Below are 23,326 nucleotides of genomic sequence, written 5' to 3' on the forward strand. Positions count from 1 at the left end.
AGGGGCCTGATTTCTAGGCTTTTAGGTGAGACATTCCCACAGCCTTGTTCTGTACCTTACTTTGTGCCCCTGCTCACAGCACTTTGTAGAACCTACTCACTGCTGGCATCTGCCTTCCAGCATTGATCTTGTTAATTAGACCCACTGGCCTCCAAGTCTGCACACTGGTACTGCAAGTAATGACCACCGCAGCCCTGTCGTAGAGAGTCGCTGCAGAAACTTTACTTTAGCTGAATTCACACAGTAACCCTGCCAGCGGACCAGGGCGTAAGGATGGATGTCTATTTTTAACAGATGAAAAACTGAGACACACATACATTTCAGCTGGAGGTCACACTGCTAACCTGTGACAGAGGCAGTCCACACCTTTGACATCCACACTGTGCTTTTGCCTTTACAGATGCTCTTAGGCATTATTTTTATGTAACCTTGATTTTAAAAATCTATATATTTTTGGCTATGCTATCACTGCCCATTCCAGAGTTGTCTATCTCAGAGAACACAGACAAAGGGTTATCTATCTCAGACAACAACCCCTTGTTGTCTATCGCAGAGAACACAGCCAATTACCTCGTACTCTGTTACATATAGGACATGCTGTAGGGACATTGGTAGGCTCACATGGCATTTCTTGTGGTAGTACCTTGTATCAGGCCTGAGCTGGGCCTGGGTCTTACCCTTCCTCTGGTCCTTCAATCACAGTAGCAGGATGGGCATGAGTGCCCATCGGGGAGTCCAAGCTCAGTGCGAGCCCAGCATAGAAGAGCAGCACCTGGTCTGGGCAGTTTATCACAGTCACTAGTTTAAGAGATTAGTCTAACTTTACCTTGGAGCTTTTGGGGCTAGAGGATTCTCTGTTGCAGATAGCAGTCCTGTATATCGTAGGATGTTTAGCAGCATCCTTGACCTCTTCCCATTAGACGACTGTAGCACCCTCCCCTAACCAATTGCGACAACTAAAAATGTGTCCAGACATTGCCAAAAGGGGCAGAATTTATGAGGCTCATTTCTGCTAACCCCCGTCATCTAGCTTTCTGCTAAAGCTCACGCTAACTTGACTTCATAACCAGTAATAATTTCCTGTCTTAGTCTGGTGCAGTGGCTCACGTCTGTAATCCAGCACTTTGGGAGGTCAAGGTGGGCAGATGACGAGGTCAGGAGTTCGAGACCAGCCTGACCAACATGGTGAAACCCCATCTCTACTAAAAATACAAAAATTAGTCTGGAATGGTGGTATGTAATCCCAGCTACTGGAGAAGCTGAGACAGGAGAATCATTTGAACCCTGGAGGTGGAGATTGCAGTGAGCTGAGATCGTGCCACTGCACTCCAGCCTGGGAGACAGAGCAAGACTCTGTCTCATAAATAAATAAATAAATAAATTTCCTGTGTTTGGGATTGTTGCCTGACTGCCCCTTTGGAATGACATGCTCACCTCTGGACTTCTGGAAGAACTGGCCCTAGGCAAAAGGAGGGCCTTGTGTTGTGACCAGCCTGAACTATGTCTGCCGTACCCACATAGGAGTGTGCCCCTGAGGGCAAGAGCCTCCTTTAGCCATCTTGGTGCCACTGAGCCTCACATAGGGCCTGACTGCTTTGCAAGTGACAGTGGGTGTGCGTTGACTGAACAATGATTGAAGCTGTTACTAGTATGTGTTTTGCAATTGTCTGGGGTTTCCTTGAGCCTCTTGTCAGGTAGACGAGATCTAAGCCCAGCATCAAGATGGAATAGGGAGCTCTGCCTTCCCACTGCCCACACCTGACGGGTTTGGCCGGATAGATGGACTCTAAAGAGGAATGTTGCAGAGGGAAAACTGAATGAACCCATGTCAGTATTTGCAGGGGAGGAGGACAGGAATGATAAAGGCTTTCTGATTTTATGTTGTTTTTCACCAGCAGAACAAGAAAGCTTTCTGCTCAGCCATGACTCTGATTCCATGCCTTAACGCACCGCATGGACAACGGCAGTGGCAGTGACAACAGCAGGACCTGCCTTGGAGGATTGGCTGCTGCAAAGGTTGATGGCTGGCATGTCACATAGACCACCCAGCATGTACTGGTGTGTGGGGCCGGAGGGGTCAGCTGTGTGTCCAGAACGCGCCATGGAGACGCCTAACGGTAAGGACAGGGCTGTGCTTATGCCTGCCTGGGTGCGACCTGCCATGTTCCTCCTGCAGGGTGTCTAGGCTATGTAAGAACCAGGGGTTGTCAACCAAAGGAAATAAAATGCCAATCATTTGGTGCTCTTTCATCATAAAATGTATCTTGGGATTCCCAAATTCTAAAGATTGAAGAACTGTATACAAAATTTATAGAGGACTCACAGATCTTTACAATTGAGACGTCACTTCAAGTTGGGTTAAAGGACTTTTTTTTTCTTTTTTTTTTTGAGATGGATTTTGGCTTCTGTTGCCCAGGCTGGAGTGCAATGGCATGATCTTGGCTCACTGCAACCTCCACCTCCTGGGTTTAAGCGAGTCTCCTGCCTCAGCCTCCCGAGTAGGTGGGATTACAGGCCTATGCCATCAAGCCCTGCTAATTTTGCATTTTTAGTAGAGATGGGGTTTCTCCATGTTGGTCAGGCTGGTCTTCAACTCCTGACCTCAGGTGATCTGCCCGCCTTGGCCTCCCAAAGTGCTGGGATTACAGGTGTGAACCACTGGGCCCGACCGGGTTAAAGGACTTTTAAGCATAAGGATTTGCTTTTGTTTTTACATTATACAAATGATACATGTTTATTAAAGAAAAAAATTGAAAAAATAATTTTTTTAAAAAAAGGGAAGAAGGGAAAAGAATCATCCAGAATCCCCATATCTCGAACACAAACACAGGCAACACTTTGGCATGCTCTCTTCTAGTCTGTTTCTCTGTAGTTTAAGGGGCTTTGTTTTAACTTTATTGTACTTACAAGGTGTATGTCATATTGTATCTTGCTTTTTTTCTTTTAACCGTCTATCAGTGATATTTACCTAGGGCACCACCTAGCTCCTGTGAGCAAGTGAAACATTTCATTTATTTTATTTTGTTTTATTTTATTTTTTTACAATGTAATAGTTTAATCGAAAAGTGATTCATAAATTGGGCAGCACTCAGAACAAAAAGAAACATCATTTTCTGCAGGAGCGCTATGTACAGTTATTGATCTAACTTTTATTCTCCTGTGGGACATTTGGGTTGCTTCTAGTCATTCACTTCTGCTGAAAGCATTTCCTTCCCATCTCTTAATACTCGATTTCAAGGTTATTTCTGTAATGTAGGTTTACAGAAGTTGGATTATTGGGCTTGAACGTCTTTAAGCTCTTGGCACATATTGCCAGAGTTTTTGCTACAGTTGTACCACTTCCAAGACCAATAGGAGGTGATTGTTAATAAATATTTGTTAATCCCTTAGTATGTACCAGGCACCACATGTACCGGGTTGAGAGCTTTATGAAATAATGTCATAAAATCCTCACAACAACCTGTGAACTTGGTACTTTTATCTCTGTTCTATAGCTGAGGAACATGAGGGTAAAAGAGGCTAAACTCGTTCAAGGTCAACAACTCAGAAATCACAGGATTGCCATCTGAAGCCCGTCTTAATGCTAGGACACTCATTCTTATATCACCATGGGAGGTGAAAGGGTCAACATGTTAGGTGTGAGAGGTCCGTGTTTATACCCTTAACCATGTTAACTAACAATCAGGCACTGCACCTGGCTTGGCAGACACTTTGTTCAGTTGTTTGAATGTTTTTTCTCCATCTGAAATGTCCAGCAGCTGACCAGGGTGATGTTTCTGGAAGGTGTCTTTTCACATCCATCACCTTATGAAATGGGAGACTAATTTGCTTCTTGACATTGCCCAGCAATGAATCTTTCCAGAGTGTTCAGCTTGTATCTTTGTAAATTTTCTTTGTCTTTGTTTTAGACATATGCCTCTTTTCTGTTGTGTGGTAGAAAGGCCTCGCTCTGTTAGTGTGAGATCAAGGTGGCATGGGTGATTGAATGCTGTCCCCAATTCAGGGGTAGCACCTCCACCTTTCCAGTGCACGTGCGGCTCCCTTACCCTCCTGCTGCTCTTCTTATCGGCCCTGAGGGATGAGGGCCCAGGCTGGGGGCAGGGACCTTGGGTCTGTTTGGGGCCTGTTGGGTAGGTGACTGTGTCATCTGAAAAAGCCCTACAGGAGGTGCTGCTCCCTCCCCATCCTGGTCAGCACTGAGTGATCTACAGGAGTGCTTCTCAACCATGGCCCACAGAGTCACTGGGTAGTGGTCCAAACTGGCAGGGCCCTGGCACCACACGGAGGTGCTCTACCCACTTAGAGCAGCATCTTGGGGCAGAGGGAGTGGGCAAGCACGGGCAATTTTTTTTTTTTTTTTTTTTTTGAGACAAAGTCTCGCTCTGTCACCCAGGCTGGAGTGCAGTGGCGCAATCTCAGCTGACTGCAACTTCCACCTCCCAGGTTCAAGCGATTCTGCTGCCTCGGCCTCCCGAGTAGCTGGTACTACAGGCGTGTGCCACCACGCCCAGCTAATTTTTGTGTTTTTAGTAGAGACAAGGTTTCACCATGTTGGCCAGGCTGGTCTCGAACTCTTGACCTCAAGTGATTCACCCGCCTTGGCCTCCCAAGTACTGGGATTACAGGCATGAGCCACCGTGCCCAGCCAGCATGGGTAATTTTTTAAAGTGCCTTGGTGATTCTAACATGCAGCTAAAGTGGAGAATCAACCTATCTAAATGGTTTGAGCAGAGCAGCACTTCTCAAATTATTGTGTGGACACATCCTCTGGGGATCCTGGGGAAATGCAGAATCTCGTTCAGGAGGCCTGGGGCAAAGAGAGCCTGCATTTCTAGGTCCCCAGGGACTCCTGTATTGATTTTTTTTTTTTTTTTTTTTTTTTTGAGAGACCAGGTCTTCTCCGTCTCCCAGGCTGGAGTGCAGTGGTGCAATCTCGGCTCACTGCAACCTCTCCTCTGAGGTTCAAGTGATTCTCCTGCCACAGTCTACCGAGTAGCTGGGATTACAGGCGTGTGCCTCCATGCCTGTCTAATGTTTGTTTTTTTTTTTGTTTTTTTTTTTTGAGATGGAGTTTCGCTCTTGTTACCCAGGCTGGAGTGCAATGGCGCAATCTCGGCTCACCACAACCTCCGCCTCCTGGGTTCAGGCAATTCTCCTGCCTCAGCCTCCTGAGTAGCTGGGATTACAGGCACATGCCACCTAAAATTTGCCCAGCTAATTTTTGTATTTTTTTTTTTTTTTTAGTGGAGACGGGGCTTCACCATGTTGACCAGGATGGTCTCGATCTCTTGACCTCGTGATCCACCCGCCTTGGCCTTCCAAAGTGCTGGGATTACAGGCTTGAGCCACTGTGCCCGGCCTAATTTTTGTATTTTTAGTAAAGACAGGATTTCACCATGTTGGCCAGGCTGGTCTCAAACTCCTGACCTCAAGTGATTCGCCCACCTTGGCCTCCCAAAGTGTTGGGATTACAGGCGTGAGCCACCATGCCCAGCCTTCCCCATTGATTCTTACAGGTCCCAGGGACCAGGATGCAATGGGCCCTGGACAAACCCATCCCCACCTCCAGACTTCTGGCAGAACAGATAACCAGAAAATGTTAAGGTGCTACGAGAGGTCAAAGTGTGTCCCTCCCCCAGCCCTCATGACTTTCCCTAAAGGCCTGCATGTGAGCTTGGCACTGCTCCTTAGGAGGCGTCCTCTCCCGACTGTGCTCTGATGGGAAAGAGAAGGCACAGAACAGTCTTCCCCTGGCCTCTTTCCTCATTGGAATCTTAGGAGTCCCTGCCATCCCTGTTCTGTTTAACTCAGAGGATACACACAAGGGCCAAGGACCCTGATGGGACGTCAGCAGCCTTCACTGCTTACATCCAAAGTTAGATCTGCTTCCACTGACCTGTTTTCCTCAATGTCTTTTTGGAATAAATATGGAATACTTGACGCACTATGACTGCAGCTGAGTCCCCCCGCGCCCCGCAGGACTCACCCTCTGAGCGTGTCCCCAGAGCCTAAGCTGGATTTGTCCCACCCCACCTTCTCCCAGACTTTGTGGGGTGATAGCCCTGTTTCCCCTCTCCCACTCCCCAAATCCACCAGACTCACTCAGGGAAGACTGTTCCAGACCTAATTTCCAGCTCTAGCTAAGAAAAGTTGGCTGCCAGAAGGAAAAGAAATGATACTCAAAATTACGTAGGGACAGCCTTCTCACGCCTCAAAAATCACTGGAAGATAACGTGTTCGAAAATGATAACGTTCTTATTATACTTCTGAGTATGCTTTAGAAAAAGACCCACATTTTAAGAAGACACAGTGTCAGTTGGGCACCGTGGCTCACACCTGTAATTCCAGCACTTTGGAAGACAGGCGGGAGGATCACGAGGGCAGGATTTTGAGACCAGTCTGGCCAACATAGTGAAACCTCATTTCTACTAAAAAAAAAAAGATACTAAAATTTGCTGAGTGTGGTGGTGTGCGCCTGTAATCACAGCTACTCGGGAGACTGAGGCAAGAGAATCGCGTGAACCTGGGAGGCGGAGGTTGCAGTGAGCTGAGATCGTGCCATTGTACTCAAGTCCAGGGAACAGTGCGAGACTGTCTCAAAAATATCTATATATATATTATATCTATCTATCTATCTATATATCTATATCTATATATAGATATATCCCCGATATCTATCTATATATATATATATTTTTTTTCTTTTTTTTTAAAAACCACACAGGGTCTACTTTTGGATGTTGGGGTAATGGTATTTTTTATTTTTTATTTGTGTACTAGGCGTGTCTTTTCATACCCCCACCTGTTGTGACTTGCGTGACCTCAGCTCATGTTTGTTTAGAATGGTTAATCCTTTCAAAGCCCCTGGATTCAGCCTCGCCCAGCTGGTGTGGAGCCGGGGTCTGTGTGTGCCTGCCCTGCCGCGCGGCCCGCTGTGTGTTTGTGCAGTGCAGTAGTGTCCCGGGAAGGTGTGTGACAGTCTCCCCCTCATTAGCACGGGCGCAGTCAGCTCGCCTGCCATGCAGGAGGAATGGCTGGAAAGCTTTGACGGGCGTAGATGTGCCAGCTGACAGAGCAGCTGTTGGTGACATACCGGGCATGGGCTGCGGTGCGGGCACTCCTTTGACAAGCATGTCATTAGACGTTTATTCTTCGGAGTGTGTCTGACACCAGCCAGAGTGGAAAAACCAGTCCTGCCAGCCAACGAGGGCTGCCCTGGAAAGTAGAGAAGTGAGGAAACTTCCAGATAACTCAGGTGGAGAACACTTGGGAGACTGCTGATCACGGAGGGTGGGTGGAGCTTGAGCAGACATCGCCCAGGCAGTGGCTGGCACCCCCGGCTTTCTGTGAGCGGCCGTCGCTTTGGTCCTGAAAGCCCAGCCAGAGTCCCACACCTCTCAAGCACTGCTCATCACCACACCCAGCATGGACCAATGGAGGAGAAGGAACATTCCAGAAGGTCTTCAAATCCCAGGTTGTTTCATGGCTACTTCCAATGTCTTGTATTTTTCTCCTTTGGCTTTTTCAAACCTGTATTTGAAATACAATTTCTTAATATAGGAGCTAAGAGCTTTGCTCAAGTAGAGGCTTTTCCTGCCTTCCAGAAATAGAAGTAGGAAATAGACAGAATTAGGAGGTGCCACCAGGGTGGCAGGCCGGCCTTCTTGTCAGGCCGCAGCAGGGAAGTCTACGAGGGACAGATCCCCATGGATGAGCAGAGCCCAACTCTCTGACCTGTTCCTCCTGTTGGTGTCCTGCCTGACCGTGATGGGTCGTGTTCTCGCTGTGGGAGCCATGGGCAGGGTTCGGGCAAGGCCTTGCAGGGGAGAAGTTCCCGCCTGGCCACAGGAGCGTGCTGGCCCCTCCAGGGAGCACAGCCACGTCTGGTCAGGAATCTTCTAATGAGTGGGAAGGACAGAGAGGCTGATTGGTGGCCCAGGTGGCAGGCGAGCTGGCTGTGTTCGTCCATCCATGCAGGTGGCAGTTAGCACAGCTGTGCTTCATGCCCACAGAGCCGAGCCCAGCTACAGATGCTCTGGGCTTTGATGCGCCTTTGAACATTTGTTTTAACCCGAGGCTTAGATCTCCTCATTCCTTGTCCTGAATGTGCTTGCTTACTCCTAGCGACGGGGAGCTGACTCCCTAGCAAACAATGCCAGCCTTTCTGTGGACAGGCCTGCTCAGAAGAGGATGCTGTGGGGCTCTCATTGTGCCTGGCTTTACTCATTGAGGCAGATCGGAATCCTATAACCCATGTCTTGGAGTCACTAAGAGCAGATGTGTGGCCCTCACTGCAGATTGCTTTTTAGGCTGAGTAAGCCATCCCACTGACAGGCCATCAGTGACTTTACATGTTCTGCTTAGATATCACAAGAGCTTTTTGACTTTTCAGTCTGTCTGTGTGCTAATTATTAGGCCATAGACACCGGGTCCACGGGGAGGGCGGCCCCTACCTGCTTCCCCACTCTGCCGTGGACGGGCTCTCAGGAGCACCCCCATTGATCCACCCCATTCTAGGTGGCCTGAGCCTGAAGGTGGTGGCTCACCAGAGCCCGGTCCTCATCCCCTGCCTGGCCTCCCCCACTCCACACTGGCTCCTGACTTGGCCCCCTTTATGTGGGGTGTGCAGGGCAGCCCTATCTGGTGGTCTCTGCACTTGCTAGGCAGCAACCCAGGCTCACTTGGCATGCATTCAGCCACCAAGAGAGAGGAGTTTCTTACCAGCCGTCCACCCTGACCCCCATGAAGAGGTCAGTAGCCTGAGAGCAGGAGGCTATTGGTGTGGGCAACCCCAGACCCTGTGCAGAGGCCCAAGGATTTTCACCCCTCCTGGTTTGCTTGAGCCAGACATTGAAGGAGCCATCCCTGGCGATTTTTCTGAAATTCTTTAGTTCTCTGGGAATGGAACCCTCCCACCCCACCACCCCTCATGCCATGGAAGTCAGCTTGAGCGCATGAAGTGCACACATATTTTGGGGAACTTTGATGAATGAAAATAAGGAACTACTGTTATTCTTTGGAAGTCCCAATTCTGAGTCCCTTCACTATCCCAGCCACCCTTGGGTTCGGTTTGTCCAGATTCCACTTAACCGTCTTGCTATTTATTGGGTGACATTTGTCATAAAGAAGAAAAGGAAAAAATCAAACAGAAACACACATCTCAAGCACTAGAATCCTCCCTGAGCTCATCACCCCTGTGCTGTGCAAAGAAGCATGAATTAGTCCGAAGTCATATTTTCAGCTGTAATGGACTTTTAGGAGCTCCTTCTGCAGCTCCTTTTGCCCATGCTGCTAGCGTTGTGCCTGGCTACCTCCTCTCATCCCACATTCAACAGCCAGCACCCAGGGGCCGGGGCGTGTGGCCAAGTGTTGGCTGAAAATCACCTACCTGGTCATTTCAGGAGAACCAAGAGCAAAAATAATCTACATGACACTTTGAACTTTTCAGTGACTTAGAGATATTTAAAGGCATAGAAAATGTTACTCTATTATTTTAAATACGGAACCATGTTACGATGCAAATTTGAGGTTAGAAATTGAATGTAAATGAACAAGAATGGCTCTCCGAAGTTCCTGTTAGCAGCTCAGTTTGGACTTGACACTGCCATGTGAACTCTGGCAGACAAATGGGTGGTCACAGGTGGCCTACACCTGCAGGGGTTAGGAGCGTTCAGGGTCTCACTCTGCTAGTGGGGCTGGGTGGGGGAGGCCAGGGATAGGGCTCCTCCAGTCATTCTGCCCCCACCCCAGATTCCAGGCTCAAATGACTCCAGTGGGCAGTCACTCCAGTCTCTGTGTGACCATCACCAGCATCCCTGGGTTCAAAAGTAAGAAGCAAGCAAAGACCCCTGCCTGACAGTGGGCTACGAGCATTCTCCTGGCACCCGACTCCTCCCTGAAAGTTAAGAAAAAAGTTGTTGATAAGGAATTCCACAGTTCGAACAGTGGATTGAAATGATAAGGAGAAAGCCACAGTTTTTCTTGACCCCCGTCCATCATGCCGATGGTTAATCACTGTTAGCTGAGTGCATTTTCTTTTTTGTTTGTTTTTTTTTGTTTTGAGATGGAGTTTCACTCTTGTCACCCAGGCTGGAGTGCAATGGCACGATCTCGGCTCACTGCAACCTCCGCCTCCCAGGTTCAAGCGATTCTCTTGCCTCAGCCTCCTGAGTAGCTGGGATTTCAGGTGTGTGCCACCACACCCAGCAAATTTTTGTATTTTTAGTAGAGATGGGGGTGTGCCATGTTGTCCAGGTTGGTCTGGAACTCCTGACCTCAGGCAATCCACCCACCTCGGCCTCCCAAATTGGGATTACAGGCGTGAGCCACCGCTCCCTGCTTGAGTGTGTTTTCTTCCTAACCTCTTCTAAAGCATATGCTTGGTTCTCCTTGAGTGTATTTCCGGTTTTACGTGCATATTCAGTTGTACATACTATCGCGCAGCTTCTTTCTCTGAGTATTTCTCAGAGTTCCCTCTATATGCACCACATTTGGTGTGAATACAACCATGTTTTGTCAATCTCTTATTAAAGGCTTTAGTTTCTTTCTACCTTTTGCTTCTAAGAGTTGAACATTACTGTGTATGCCCCAGCAGAATTGCAGGATCACAGAATAAGCTCATTACAAATTATCAAAGGAATGCAACCCCTGGTTGATGAAGGCTGTCAGACAGAAGGGACTATAATATAGGAAGAACAACAAGGCCCTGCCCTAGTGTCACCTCCACAGAGTCCTTATTTCCTGTTTCTGGTTTTAGTCCTTCAGGTAATTTCCATTTCTCGATGTAAAGAAGATGCCTGCACCTCTCTATTGCTCATTTGTTGAAACAGTGTCTGTTGACTTCCTGCCATGAGAAATGAATATTCCCTTCCGTTTTCAACCTCATCTATCTGCTGCTCCCTCTGCATTTCATTCTATTGGGGCTGACTCCTCCCTAGGTTGCATTTGTGACTTTAAATGATATGTTCCCCTTGCGATGACGAGTGCTCAGAGATTCAGTGTTCTGTGAGGCCATGGAGATGAGCACCACCACCCGCTTCCCTGCTACCTCCATCTGCCTCCTGCCTCTCACCCGGGACTCTTACTTTGAACCCAAATAAATAAAGCTGGACTCTTACTTTGAACCCAATTAAATAAAACTGGAACGCATCAGCCTAAGAAATGCCTAAGAAAGGGCCCATGGGAGGCTCCCGCAAGAGACTCTGTGTTCCTAAGGGCATCTTTATCTTGCCCGCTCCTGCAATCTCAGTTGGAATCCTCTGCCTTTGGAACTGTCTCTCTTGTCTTCCAATCTGGTTTCATTCTCACTGCTCTGTGAGTGACCTCGTTTACCTTTTCAGAAGCTTTGAGGATCTTCCCTGTGTGCTTGGTCTTCCAAACTTTTCCAACGTAAGCCATGGGCGAGAGCCCTCTTCCATTCCTGCTGCTTGGCACTGGGTAGGCCACGCATGTACCCTTTCAGGTGTGGGACATTTCTTGTATTTTCTTTGATAATATTTTTCTCTTCTGCTTTTGCTATTGTTTTGTTTTTCTGGAACTTCTATTAATTAAGATACACGTTGCTTATCTTTTCACTCACATTTTCCATCTCTTCATCTTTTTCTTAACGTTTATAAACTGTTGGCCAGGTGCCGTGACTCGTACCGGTAATCCCAGTACTTTGGGAAGCTGAGGCAGGTGGATCACTTGAGATCTGGAGTTCCAGAACAGCCTGGCCAACATGGCAAAACCCCATCTCTACTAAAAATACAAAAATACCTAGGCATGGGGCTGCACGCCTGTAGTCCCAGCTACTCGGGAGGCTGAGGCAGGATAACTGCTTGAATCTGGGAGGCAGAGGTTGCAGTGAGCCAATATCATGCCACTGCACTCCAGCCTGGACAACAGAGCTAGACCAGGTCTCAAAAAAAAAAAAAAAAAAGAAAGATTTGCTTGACTTTATCTTCTAACCTCTGTATTGAACATTTCATTTTGGAACTCAGTCTTAATTTCCAAATCTCTTTGCTGTTCTCGTTTGTTTATTTTCATAGTACTGTTTTCCTGTGTTATGTATGCAGTATTTTCTCGAATTTCCCAAAGGATCCTAATTGCCATTTATTTTGTTTTATTTTGGTGTCAGTCTTATCTTCTCAGTTAATTTTTATTTATTTATTGAAATCTCAAAATCATGTATTGAAACCAACATTTTACAGTGAATTCCAGACAAATCAATAATTATATTATTCAAAGCATTATTAGAGAAATTTGCAATCAAAGCTGACTTTGCAGACAAAGAATGTTCATAAATTTCATAGAAAGCAACTTCCTGGGATACTAAGGCAGTGAAAATGCTGACAGAAAAATATTTTTCATTGGCTCGTATTTTTGAAGTTCTTTTTAATGGCCTCTGCATTCTCTACATTTCTTCTGAGGCCTGGCTTTGTGTTTGTCTTTATTAATTCATCATGATTATTTCAACCATTCTTTTTTTTTTTTTTTTTTTTTGAGACGGAGTTTCGCTCCCGTCACCCAGGCAGGCTGGAGTGCAATGGCGCGATCTCGGCTCACCGCAACCTCCGCCTCCTGGGTTCAGGCAATTCTCCTGCCCCAGCCTCCTGAGTAGCTCGGATTACAGGCATGTGCCACCATGCCCAGCTACTTTTTTGTATTTTTAGTAGAGACGGGGTTTCACCATGTTGACCAGGATGGTCTCGATCTCTTGACCTTGTGATCTACCTGCCTCTGCCTCCCAAAGTGCTGGGATTACAGGCTTGAGCCACCGTACCCGGCCTTATTTCAACCATTCTTATGCATCAGTTTGTGGAGGACACAGTTCCAGATGCTGAGGACGCAGGAGTGTGGCCTCTGCTCTCACGGGCCTTCCAAATGTAGAAGGAAAAATAGACAGCAAAGAACAAGAGGACTGAGCAACGTAGCTCGCACCTGTAATCCCAGCACTCTGGGAGGCTGAGGCAAGTAGATGGCGTGAGCTCAGGAGTTAGAGACCAGCCTGGGCAACCTGGCGAAACCCTGTCTCCAAAAAGCACAGGAAAGAGGGCACATACACGTTGTGGAATACTATGCAGCCATAAAAAAGGATGAATTCATGTTCTTTGCAGGGACATGGATAAAGCGGGAAGCCATCATTCTTAGCAAACTGACACAAGAACAGGAAACCAAACACATGTTCTCACTCATAAGTGGATGTTGAACAATGAGAACACATGGACACAAGGAGGGGAACATCACACACTGGGGTCTGTCGGGGGATGGGGGCTAGGGAAGGAATGGCAGGGGATGGAAGAATGGGGGAGGGATAGCATTAGGAGAAATACCTAATGTAGATGACCGGGTGATGGATGCAGCAAACCATCATGGCACGTGTATACCTATGTAATAAACCTGCACATTCTGCACATGTACTTCAGAGCTTAAAGTATAATTTAAAAGAAAAAAAGTAAACAAAATTTGCCAGGTATGGTGGAGAACACCCGTGGTCCCAGCTACCTGGGGGAGGCTGAGGTGGGAGGACTGCTTAAGCTGAGAGGCAGAGGTTGCAGTGAGCAGATATCACGCCACTGCTCTTCAGCCTGGGTGACACAGCAAGAAACTGTCAAAAAAAAAAAAAAAAAAAAGGAAGAAAGAACAAATTCAGAGAGTGATGCTCGATGAAACATTAGAGCAAGATCATGTACAAAAGAGGCACAATGTTGCCATTTTTATTATTAGCTAAGACATTGATGTTGAATCTCAAATCTGCTCAATTGACCAGAAGGAGGCAGCCATGGGAAGAAGAGTGTTTACTGAACATACTGAAAATAACAGAATGATATGCCCAGCCCTCCATCCTGTGCTGAGTCATACACTCCCAGCCATGTCAGAGCCTGCTATGGTCAGGGCCCTGGGAAGCCAGGAAAATGTCCTCATGATGCTTATAGTCCAGCAGGGGAAACACAGTAAATCAGCATGCACTCTACTGTCAGGAGTGATCAGGGCCATGACAGAAATCACAGCCGGGTTGTAGGGATGGGGAGTGACAGGCATGGGGTGCTACTGCAGCTCAGAAATCAGGGAAGGTGTCTGGGGGGAGGTGGCCTTTGTGCAGAGTGAAGTGAATGGAGTCAGGAGGTCAGCCCTGTAAAGGAGCTGGGGAAGTGGTACTCCTGGCATGGCATCAGTGAGTGCAAAGGCTGGGCAGCGGGAATGAGCTCAGTAGGTTTGAGTGACCGCACGATGGCCTGTGCAGTTGGGGCAGTGAGAGAAGCACCAGGAGAGGTGAGCCTTCACAGCAGGAGTGTTGATTTTGTTCCAGAGCTGATGGAAACATCTGAGGAGCAGCATGATCTTATTGAAATGAGAAGGCTATTGCCAGAGCCCTGGAGAGAAGGCACCAGGCCTAGCCCCGGATGGTGGGGTAGGAGTGAGAAGAAGAGAATGCACTGGGAATAGGTTTCAAAAGACAGCTATCGAGACTTGTGTGGGTATTTTCATACAAGTCACAAACCACCCTGTCACTTGTTGGCTTAAAAGAATGAACTATCATTTCCCAGGTTTCTGTGGGTCAGGAATCTAGGCAGGGCTCAGCTGGTGGTTCTTCTTGCTTCACTCCTGTGTCTGTCTCCTCCATGCTCCTTGACGTGACTTATCTCTCTTCCACACTTTTTCATCCACCCCACGTCTAGCCCAAGCTTCTTTACAGCCCACTGTCAAATTTCCAGAGTTCAGTACCAGAGGCTCCTAGGCCTTCTAAGGCCTGGGCTCAGACCTGGCACAGCATCACTTCTGCCACCGCCTGTGGGTCGGAACGAGTCAAAGCTCAGTCCAGATTTAGCCCAGGTCAGGAAATAGACTCCACCTGCTGGTGAGAGGAGCAGGCTTTGATATGGGCTAGATGAGTGAGGAGTAAAAGGAGGGATCAGAAATATACCCATCACTCAGATTTTACCAACATTAATCTTTTGACATTTTTGCTTCAAAAAAATAAGAAGTCAAACCTGACAGATACAGCCAGAACCCCTTTGAATCTCTCCCTGATCACTGCTCTCCTTCAGCTCCAGGGGTAGCCATGATTCTGAAGTTAGTACGAACTCTTTACGGTTGTGTGTCTGTGTGTGGGGGGTATGAACCCTTTATGGGTGTGTGTTTGTGTGTGTGTGTGTGTTATGAACCCTTTATGGCTGTGTGTGTGTGCGTGTGTGTGTGCACGCACGCGTGCATGTGGTATGAACCCTTTATGGCTGTGTGCGTATGTGTGTGTGTGTGCGTGGTATGAACACTTTATGGGTGTGTGTGTGTGTGCATGTGTGCGTGTGTGGTATGAACCCTTTATGGGTGTGTGTGTGTGTGTGTGTGTGTCCATAAATAAATGATATTGGTTTTGCCTTGCCACGTGGGTCTCCTCTGGCCTACCACCTGTTGTGCAAGGGTTGGCATGAACTCCACAGGGTCATCCACTGAGGTTAGAGAATAGGCTTCATTAAGAAAAAGAAAATCACAACTCCTGAATCTGCAGGATGGTATGGCATGTATGGAAGGAAGGTATGCCAGGTCATCTACTAGACAGGGCTGGACGGAGCTGGTTCTACTCCAGCCGAGAGTCCAGGCTGGGTCTCCCCTCTCAGAAGCCCAGACTGTCAATAGCATGAGAGCTGTGGGTGCTGGCTGCTTGTTTGAGACAAGTTGGGGTCTGTGGGATGTTCAGTCCTCAATGATGAAGCTGTAGACCTGTGGAAAACTGAGCTTGGGTGCTATCACTTCATCTGGGAGAAGGAGGCATCTCTCAGCTGGCTCATTGTCTGGCTGTGGTAGGGCAGCTAGAGTCCCGTTTTGTCAATCCTGCTCCTGTCAGAACAGTTTCCAGACTAAAAATGTTGGATTAAATATTTTCATACTGTGCCAATCTTTTTTCAGCTTGCTTTTTCAACCAACATTAAGTTTGATAATATAGGTATGTACAATATTTACTAAGAAGCAGGGTACATCACTTTGCCTATAAAACCATATAGGCCTGGTGCTTTTTAATGAGTAGATGTCTTACTATTGATTATCTGTCTTTAAAGGTTATAGGTTTATTTAAATGTCCTGTTTATTGTTGAGTTAATTTATGCAATACATTTTTTAGGTAGTTACCATTTAACCTAAATTTTTAAATGTTTTTTACATGAAGTTCATAGTGGTTCAGGATTTTACAATATATATTTAAACTATTTTACTCATTTTTAACATATACTTGCAATTTAAAAGTACAACAGTAAATACAACAAAAACTATCCATTCCTGCCTCCCACCCAACCTCATCTTTCAACTGCCCTCTCTTCCAAAGAATCAGGGTTAATACTCAGTTCACCTGTGGCCTCAGAAACCAGCTTTTAGCCATGCACTGAAAATGACATTTTCCCCCCTTTTCATAAGACTTCAGCCATGTGGATCTTTAAAATGCTATATTTTTGCCTTAGATTTCCTTTCTTAAAATTTGTATTTATTTACTTACCTACTTAGAGACAGGGTCTCACTCTGTCACCCAAGCAAGAGTACAGTGGCAACATTTCGACTCACTATAGCCTGGACAGCCTGAGATTAAGTGATCCTCCTACCTCATCCTTCTAAGTAGGTGGGACTACAGGTGAACACCACCATGCCCGGCTAATTTTTTTTTTTTTTTTTTTTTTTTGTAGAGATGGGATTTCACCATGTTGCCGAGGCTGGTCTCAAACTCCTGAGTCAAGCGATCCACTCGCCTTTGCCTCCCAAAGTGCCAGGTTTACAGGTGTGAGCCACCACACCCGGCTATTTAAAAAATTTTTTATTACAGAAAGCTTTGAACACAGTACAGAAGTAGAGAGAATGTTAAAATGGACCCCCTTTGTACCCATTACCCAATTTCAGTAATTATCACACACGGCCAGCCTTTTGTTTTTTACCCTCTTGTTTTTAGTTGACATGTAATAATTGTGCTTATTTATGAAATACGGAGTGCTATTTGGAAACACGTATACAATGTTGTAATAATCAAATCAGGATAATTACCACATCCATCATCTCGCACATTTATCATTTCTTTGTGTTGGGAATACGCAAGAGCCACTCTTCCAGCTTTTTGAAAATAGACCACAAACTATTGTTAACTCCATTCCCCTTCAGTGCTCTGGTACACTTGAACTTATTCCTCCCATGCAGGTAACCCACCTGTCCCCATCCTCCCTCCTTCCCCAACATGGCCCATCTCCGTCCATGTAAATCCTCTCCTCTCTTTTTCCAGATGCTTTAGAACCCAATTCCATACTTATAGCTTGAGAAGTCTAAAAAAGAAAAAACAAAATACATTTAACATGCATTTTTAAATGTATGTTTAAAAATCTATGTTGACATATGCCCACAACAGCATGCAATTGACAGGCTAGGCTTCTGAGAAGGGAGACGTAGGCTAGACCCTTGGCTGGCCAGGACCTGGTGTGGTCGCTCATGCTTGTAACCCCAGAACTTTGAGACACTGAGGTGGGCAGATCACCTGAGGTCAGGAGTTTGAGACCAACCTGGCCAACATGGTGACACCCCGTCTCTACTAAAAATACAAAAAGTTAGCCAGGCATGGTGGTGGGCACCTACAATCCCAGCTACTTGGGAGGCTGAGGCAGGAAAATCGCTTGAACCCAGGAGGTGGAGGTTGCAGTGAGCCCAGATCGTGCAGTGTGCTCCAGCTTTCACAAGAGTGAAACTCCATTTCAAATAAATAAATAGATAGCAAAAATAAATTTACAAGGTCAAAATATTAAACAACTGGTCAATGTTCAAATGTCCTGGATCGTCTCTGAATTTGGTTTCGTCATTGGTTTGTTTGAGTCGGGCTTGTTGAGTCCATGCCCCTGTATGTTACTGGGACAGTACAGTTCCTAAGTCTCCTAATTTCTGTTTTTCTCCCTCCATTTCTTTTTCCTTGCGGTTTCATTGTGGATAAAACCATACTGTTTGTCCTTGGCAATTCTCCACAGTCTGGATTTTGACAGTGGCATCCCTATATGTGGCCTGACATGTTCCTGTCTTCCCTATGTTTTCGTAGATCCAGAGGTTTGAATAGATTTAGTAAGATGTTTTGGCAAAAATGCCCAATAGATGGTATGTACCTCTCCTGCCTCACCTAACCGCAGAATGTCTAATTGTCTCTTTCTGTTGCTCAGAGTGTTTCAGTGATTTCTGGTGATGTCAGCACGATCATTCATTATAAAGGTTCTAAGTTTTTTGACGTTTGACACACAGTTTTATCAGTCATTGATGGTTGCATAGATCAATTATTTAATTTAAGGTTGCAGAGTGGTGCTATTTAAGCCTATCTTTCCTTCTTCATTTGTTAGCTGAAACGCATCTCTAAAAGAAGAAATTTCTCCCATCAACGCTGCGGTACCTTGAGTTACAGTTTGTAAAGCAAAGTCAGGACAAATGCTTGGGTTTTTTCTCTTAGTTTTCTTATTCATTCTCCTGAAAATAAGTCAGTTTCCTAGCACCTCTTGAAGGTGGCCAATGAAAGTGGGTTTTTTTCTTTAGTATCATTATGAACTCATGAATTTTACCTCATTTGATTTTTGATGCTAAAGCTGTTCCTCTTTTTCAGGAGGCCCCTGAATAGGTTCCTCTATTTTTTGGCATGACCCCAGGAGTCTTTGATAACTTCCTTGCTTTCTGATGTGACAAGACGTCCAAGGCCAGGTTGTCCGTATCCTGCCCCAACGCACAATACACTGTTTCTCCAAGAACCCCTGTGTCCTTCGGTGATGATGTCATGATTTGTAATTCTCGAATATAGTTCTGTCTCCTTGTTCCACATATTGCTTGTGAGTTCTCACGTGTCCTGCTCTCTCTCTCTCTCTTTCTCTCTCTCATTTTTTTGTTGTCAGTCTTTCCATAAGATAGCTTATTTCACCAGTCCTTTATTCTTCTTTTTTCTTTTTTTTTTGAGACGGAGTTTCGCTCTTGTTACCCAGGCTGGAGTGCAATGGCGCAATCTCGGCTCACCGCAACCTCCGCCTCCTGGGCTCAGGCAATTCTCCTGCCTCAGCCTCCTGAGTAGCTGGGATTAAAGGCACGCGCCACCATGCCCAGCTAACTTTTTGTATTTTTAGTAGAGACGGGGTTTCACCATGTTGACCAGGATGGTCTCGATCTCTTGACCTCGTGATCCACCCGCCTTGGCTTCCCAAAGTGCTGGGATTACAGGCTTGAGCCACCGCGCCCGGCTATTCTTCTTTTTTCTAAATTTACTCCTCCTTTTTTATAACCTCTTGACTAGTATCCTGTCACTTCTGAGGACATATTTTCGCAACTTGAGAATTACTCTTATTGAAGTATATGCTTCTGAAATGCTCATTAGACACATTTTGAAAAACTTCAAGACATTTCTTCAGTGTCTCTCACTCTTTTCATCTCTACCCCCGGCCTCCTTGTCTTTCGGTGCCACGCCCTCGGCATGGCCTTCCAAATTCCTGATTTGTGCTTCAGCGGCTTCCCCTCCGCTCTGCAGCCCACCCGCTGTGCTTCACAGGGCATGCTTCTCATTTTAACTTCCAGAAGTTTTAGTCGATTCTTGTTTGTGGATGCTGCGTCATCCTGTTTCTTTCCAAGACATCAGTAATATTTATTCTGAGTTCATTCTTGCTCTACTAACATTCATTCTGCATAAAGAAGGGCCCCGGTGGCGCTGGAAAGCTGGAGACAGAGATTCTGCTTAGGGAAGCTCCCGTGCTAACTCGGTCTTTTCCTCCCGGATGAGGGTAAACAGTTGCGATACCAAGTTGTGTTGTGAACCAAGAGAGCCTAAAGCTCCCTTATCTCAGTGACTGTGTGATTTGTGTAGCTTTCCTCCGAGCAGTAATATAAAGATACAGCAAGGTGCAGCTCTCTGACCTGGCTAGACCCTGCTTTGCACAGACATTGTCACCATCAGCTGCTTACTTCCTCCTGGTGACTCTGAGGCCCAAGGGGGACAGTGGGAAATCCGACATAGCCTCTGCCCTAGGTGGTCAGCCTGCTTCCAATGACACTGTGCCCTTGGCTACATAAATAGGGAACATAATACTACCTTATTTTCTGTGTATGTGTGTGTCTGTGTGTTAGCGTATATGTCTCTTGGTGTTTATGTGTCTTTGTGTGTCTTTGTGCATGTGTGTTTCTGTGTTTGTCTTTGTGTCTGTATGTGTGTCTGTCTCTGCATGTGTGTCTGTATGTGTCTTTGTGTGTGTGTGGCTGTGTCTGTGTGTGTCTGTATGTCAGTGTCTGTGTCTGCGTATGTGTTCTGTGTGTGTCTTTGTGCGTCTGTTTGTGCCTGTGTCTGTGTATCTGTGTGTGTGCCTGTGTTTGTGTGTCTGTATGTGTATCTGTGTGTGTCTTTGTGTGTCTGCGTGTGTGTCTTTGCACACATGTGAGAGAGAGTGTGTGTGTGTGTGTGTGTGTGTGTGTGTGTGTAAGGTGGAGGTGGGGTGTCTCTTCCTGCCAAACTGTGGCTTCCTTGGGCTCGGTTAGTGGAGTTTGGTGCTTCTCTTCACGGTGCTGCTCTTCCTGAAATGTTTGCGGGTGCCTGGTGGATGCTGACTGTTCTGTTTGGGATTCCCTGTAGCTGTCTGTGAACACAGCATTTGTCACAATAGGCTTTGAAGAGAAGGGCCAGGGGACTGCAGCAGGCTGCCTTGGGGACATCCAGAGTGTGCCTTCTGGGTAGGGGGCTCCATGTGCCTCCTGGGAGTTGCCCACCACACTTCCTCTTCGGCCCACATCGAGGGTAGACCCATCAGTCCCAGGCTACCTGGCACAAGCTGGAGATGGACCAGATCACAGGATTCTGCCCACTATGGCTCCCCACGCTTTCCAGTTGCCCTGCTGGTCACCTGGGGGCCCTCTTGTTTCCCGTGCTCCCTGGCATCCCCAGAGCACTCGCAAGCCTTCTCCACCTCATGCACAGTGGATTCCAACCTTCTTAGGTCGCTTCTTCTCCCATGCTATTAAGGCTTGTTGATATTTTTAATAATTTCTAAGGATTTGGAGCAGAAGGTGGTGGCTACAGCCGGGCTCAGCCTGCTGTCTTGATCTCATCTTCCAGTGTCTCCTGGGCATCTCCAAAGTGTGTGTTTGCAGAAAACACTGAATGAGAGTGTCAAGAGCCTGGGCTTTGCAGTCAGAAGGAACCAGGTTCAAATCCCGATGCTTCTGCAGCTAGTTCTGTCTGTAACAGGGCGTGGTTAGAATCCGTTTCCGGAATGCTTAGCACCATGCCAAGTGCACATGCTAGGTGGACCCTCAAAAATGGCCTTTTTTTCCCCTCTTTCTCTGTTGGACAAATTGTGTAGCCTCAGCTGGACTCCATTTCTATTAGTGAAAATGATAATAATGTTATACTTATTTAAAAAAGAAAGTAGGGTCCTTACAAAATGGGAAGTCTGGTTTTATTTGGCTCTAAGCTAGAAGTTAAGGAAGCCATGAATTTAAAATGTGGCCAGTCTTCGTATTCGAATGTGTATACAGCTGAAATGTGATGACCCTCAAATCTAATCATCAAAATTAAAGTTTTAAATTAACATTTTAAATAAAAATATTTGAATTAACGTTCAAATCTTTCCTTGCATGGCATTGGTGGTATAGTGGTTGGCATAGCTGCCTTCCAAACCTTTCCTTGCCTCATCTTCAGAATGCTTTTTTTTTTCTTTTTCCCAAATTACAAAACCTGTATGTCTCACTGAAGAAAAACAGTAAAGTGTGAAGTTCTAAAATTCATAGAGTAAACAGGACTGGCGGTGTGGTGCCCAGAGTCCCCCGCTGGTTCTGTGGGTAGCAGTCCTGGGAAGTCATGGGGGCTCTCTGCTCATGGTGGGCAGGTGGGGTGTGCTGTTGCCCAGAGACAGCCTCCGGGTCCAGGCTGGACTATGACTCCCAGGGTTCTCCGTCTGCCTGTGCTTACTGATTGACGTGTAGTGCTGGCCATCCCTTTTCAACCAGTGTGGAAGGTGCTTTTTCCCAGGTTTTCCCAGAATAACTCAGAAGTGACTTCATGAAAATATGCATACACTGTCTTGTATGTTCCACATTGGGATCTTATATAAGGACTTCTGGGCCTAAGGCAACAGTCTGTGTAAAGCGAATTATTTCCCCTTCTTCTAATTGGGATAAGATGACCTGCCTTTCCTTCAAGTATAATTTTAATCTTTCTGTTTTACTCCAAGGGGGTGTAAAAGCTTGCTGAGTCACTGTTTCCTGCCCTTTTTACTAAAAGTTGAGTGATTTAGAGTGAGAAGTCTGCCCTCTCCCTTGGTAAAGTCACTGAATCTCTGGGGATTGCTTTCTGTATCTGTAAGTGGAGATAATACAAGTACCTGATGGGGTTAAATAAATTAATCTAAGTGTTGGCTTTGAATATGGGCTCACTGCCTTTACAAAATGATGTTTCTGCTCTCTCTCTCCTCCCCACCCAATTTCCACAAAACAACAAATTTCTGTCTTTGTTGTTATTGCCAACATGATTTCTAAAAATTTAAATAAACAAGCAGTAGCTTTAGAAAGTAACAAAGATAAGCTATCAGAAACTTATTTTACTGAATTGAATCTTAGACGATGTCCCTTTTTGCTTGGTTCTTTTTTTGGTTTTCTTAGCTAAAAATAAGCTTAGTTCCTTCTCCAGTTCTTGGCCTTTTTGTGATCATTTGTTTGCAAGTGATTGTATCTTTTAAATGTTCGGCATCCAGCCATTCATAGTGAACGCCGTAAACACAGGTCAGAGATGAATCGTGGAAGGGGAGCTGTTAGTGAGGTTTGGGTCATGGAATCATGGAGCGTCTTGCTTTAATATCAGGATATTGCTCATCAAAAAAAGGAGGAGACCTATCGTTGTCCAGCCAGAGTTTGTACTAAATGGAAGAAGTTTGCACCATACGCAAGTGGGTTTCTCTATCCAGGAAAAGAGCTGTGAATGCGACACCCACAGCACAGCATTGATCCAACTCAGCCATGCACCAAAAACCCAGCTGCAGAGCAGTGCAGCACCCAGGGAATATTCACTCTCGCTGCAGACTGAGAATCTTCTCAGAGTTTGTGTCTTAGGTCAAAGGGGCAGGGTAGGCAGGCATTCATTTTTGTTAGGCATGATCTTTTACAAGGATGGGTTTGTGGCATTTGCATTAAGCTTTCAGAGGCGACGCTATCGTCACACACTGGGTTCACCTCAAATCCTCACGTGATATACACCAGCCTCCAATACTAGCAGCTACGGAGGACTCCTGATCCTGGCTTTTTTGCTTCTATTTTTTGTGCTTGCTTTTGGATTTGGAAGGCAGATGGCAGTCCCAGTATTGTGACAAATCAGCTGGAGTCAGTT

General features: G+C 46.3%; 1 protein-coding gene across 4 annotated transcripts in view; it reads left to right on the forward strand.

Annotated features, from left to right (window-relative positions):
- LRRK1 (leucine rich repeat kinase 1) overlaps nucleotides 1-23,326 on the forward strand; it is a 173,377-nt gene that overhangs the window by 3,907 nt on the left and 146,144 nt on the right. For 2 of the 4 annotated variants that reach the window (XM_074400106.1, XM_003940541.4), the window contains exon 2: nucleotides 1,899-2,117. In XM_074400106.1, coding sequence (XP_074256207.1) covers nucleotides 2,021-2,117 — 97 coding nt within the window. In that variant the 5' untranslated portion in view covers nucleotides 1,899-2,020. Of the gene's footprint in view, nucleotides 1-1,895; nucleotides 2,118-5,152; nucleotides 7,475-23,326 lie in introns of those variants that run through there. The other 2 variants (XM_074400107.1, XM_074400108.1) reach the window with 2 other exon arrangements.

This window comes from Saimiri boliviensis, chromosome 5, assembly GCF_048565385.1.
Source record: "Saimiri boliviensis isolate mSaiBol1 chromosome 5, mSaiBol1.pri, whole genome shotgun sequence".
NCBI lineage: Eukaryota > Metazoa > Chordata > Mammalia > Primates > Cebidae > Saimiri > Saimiri boliviensis.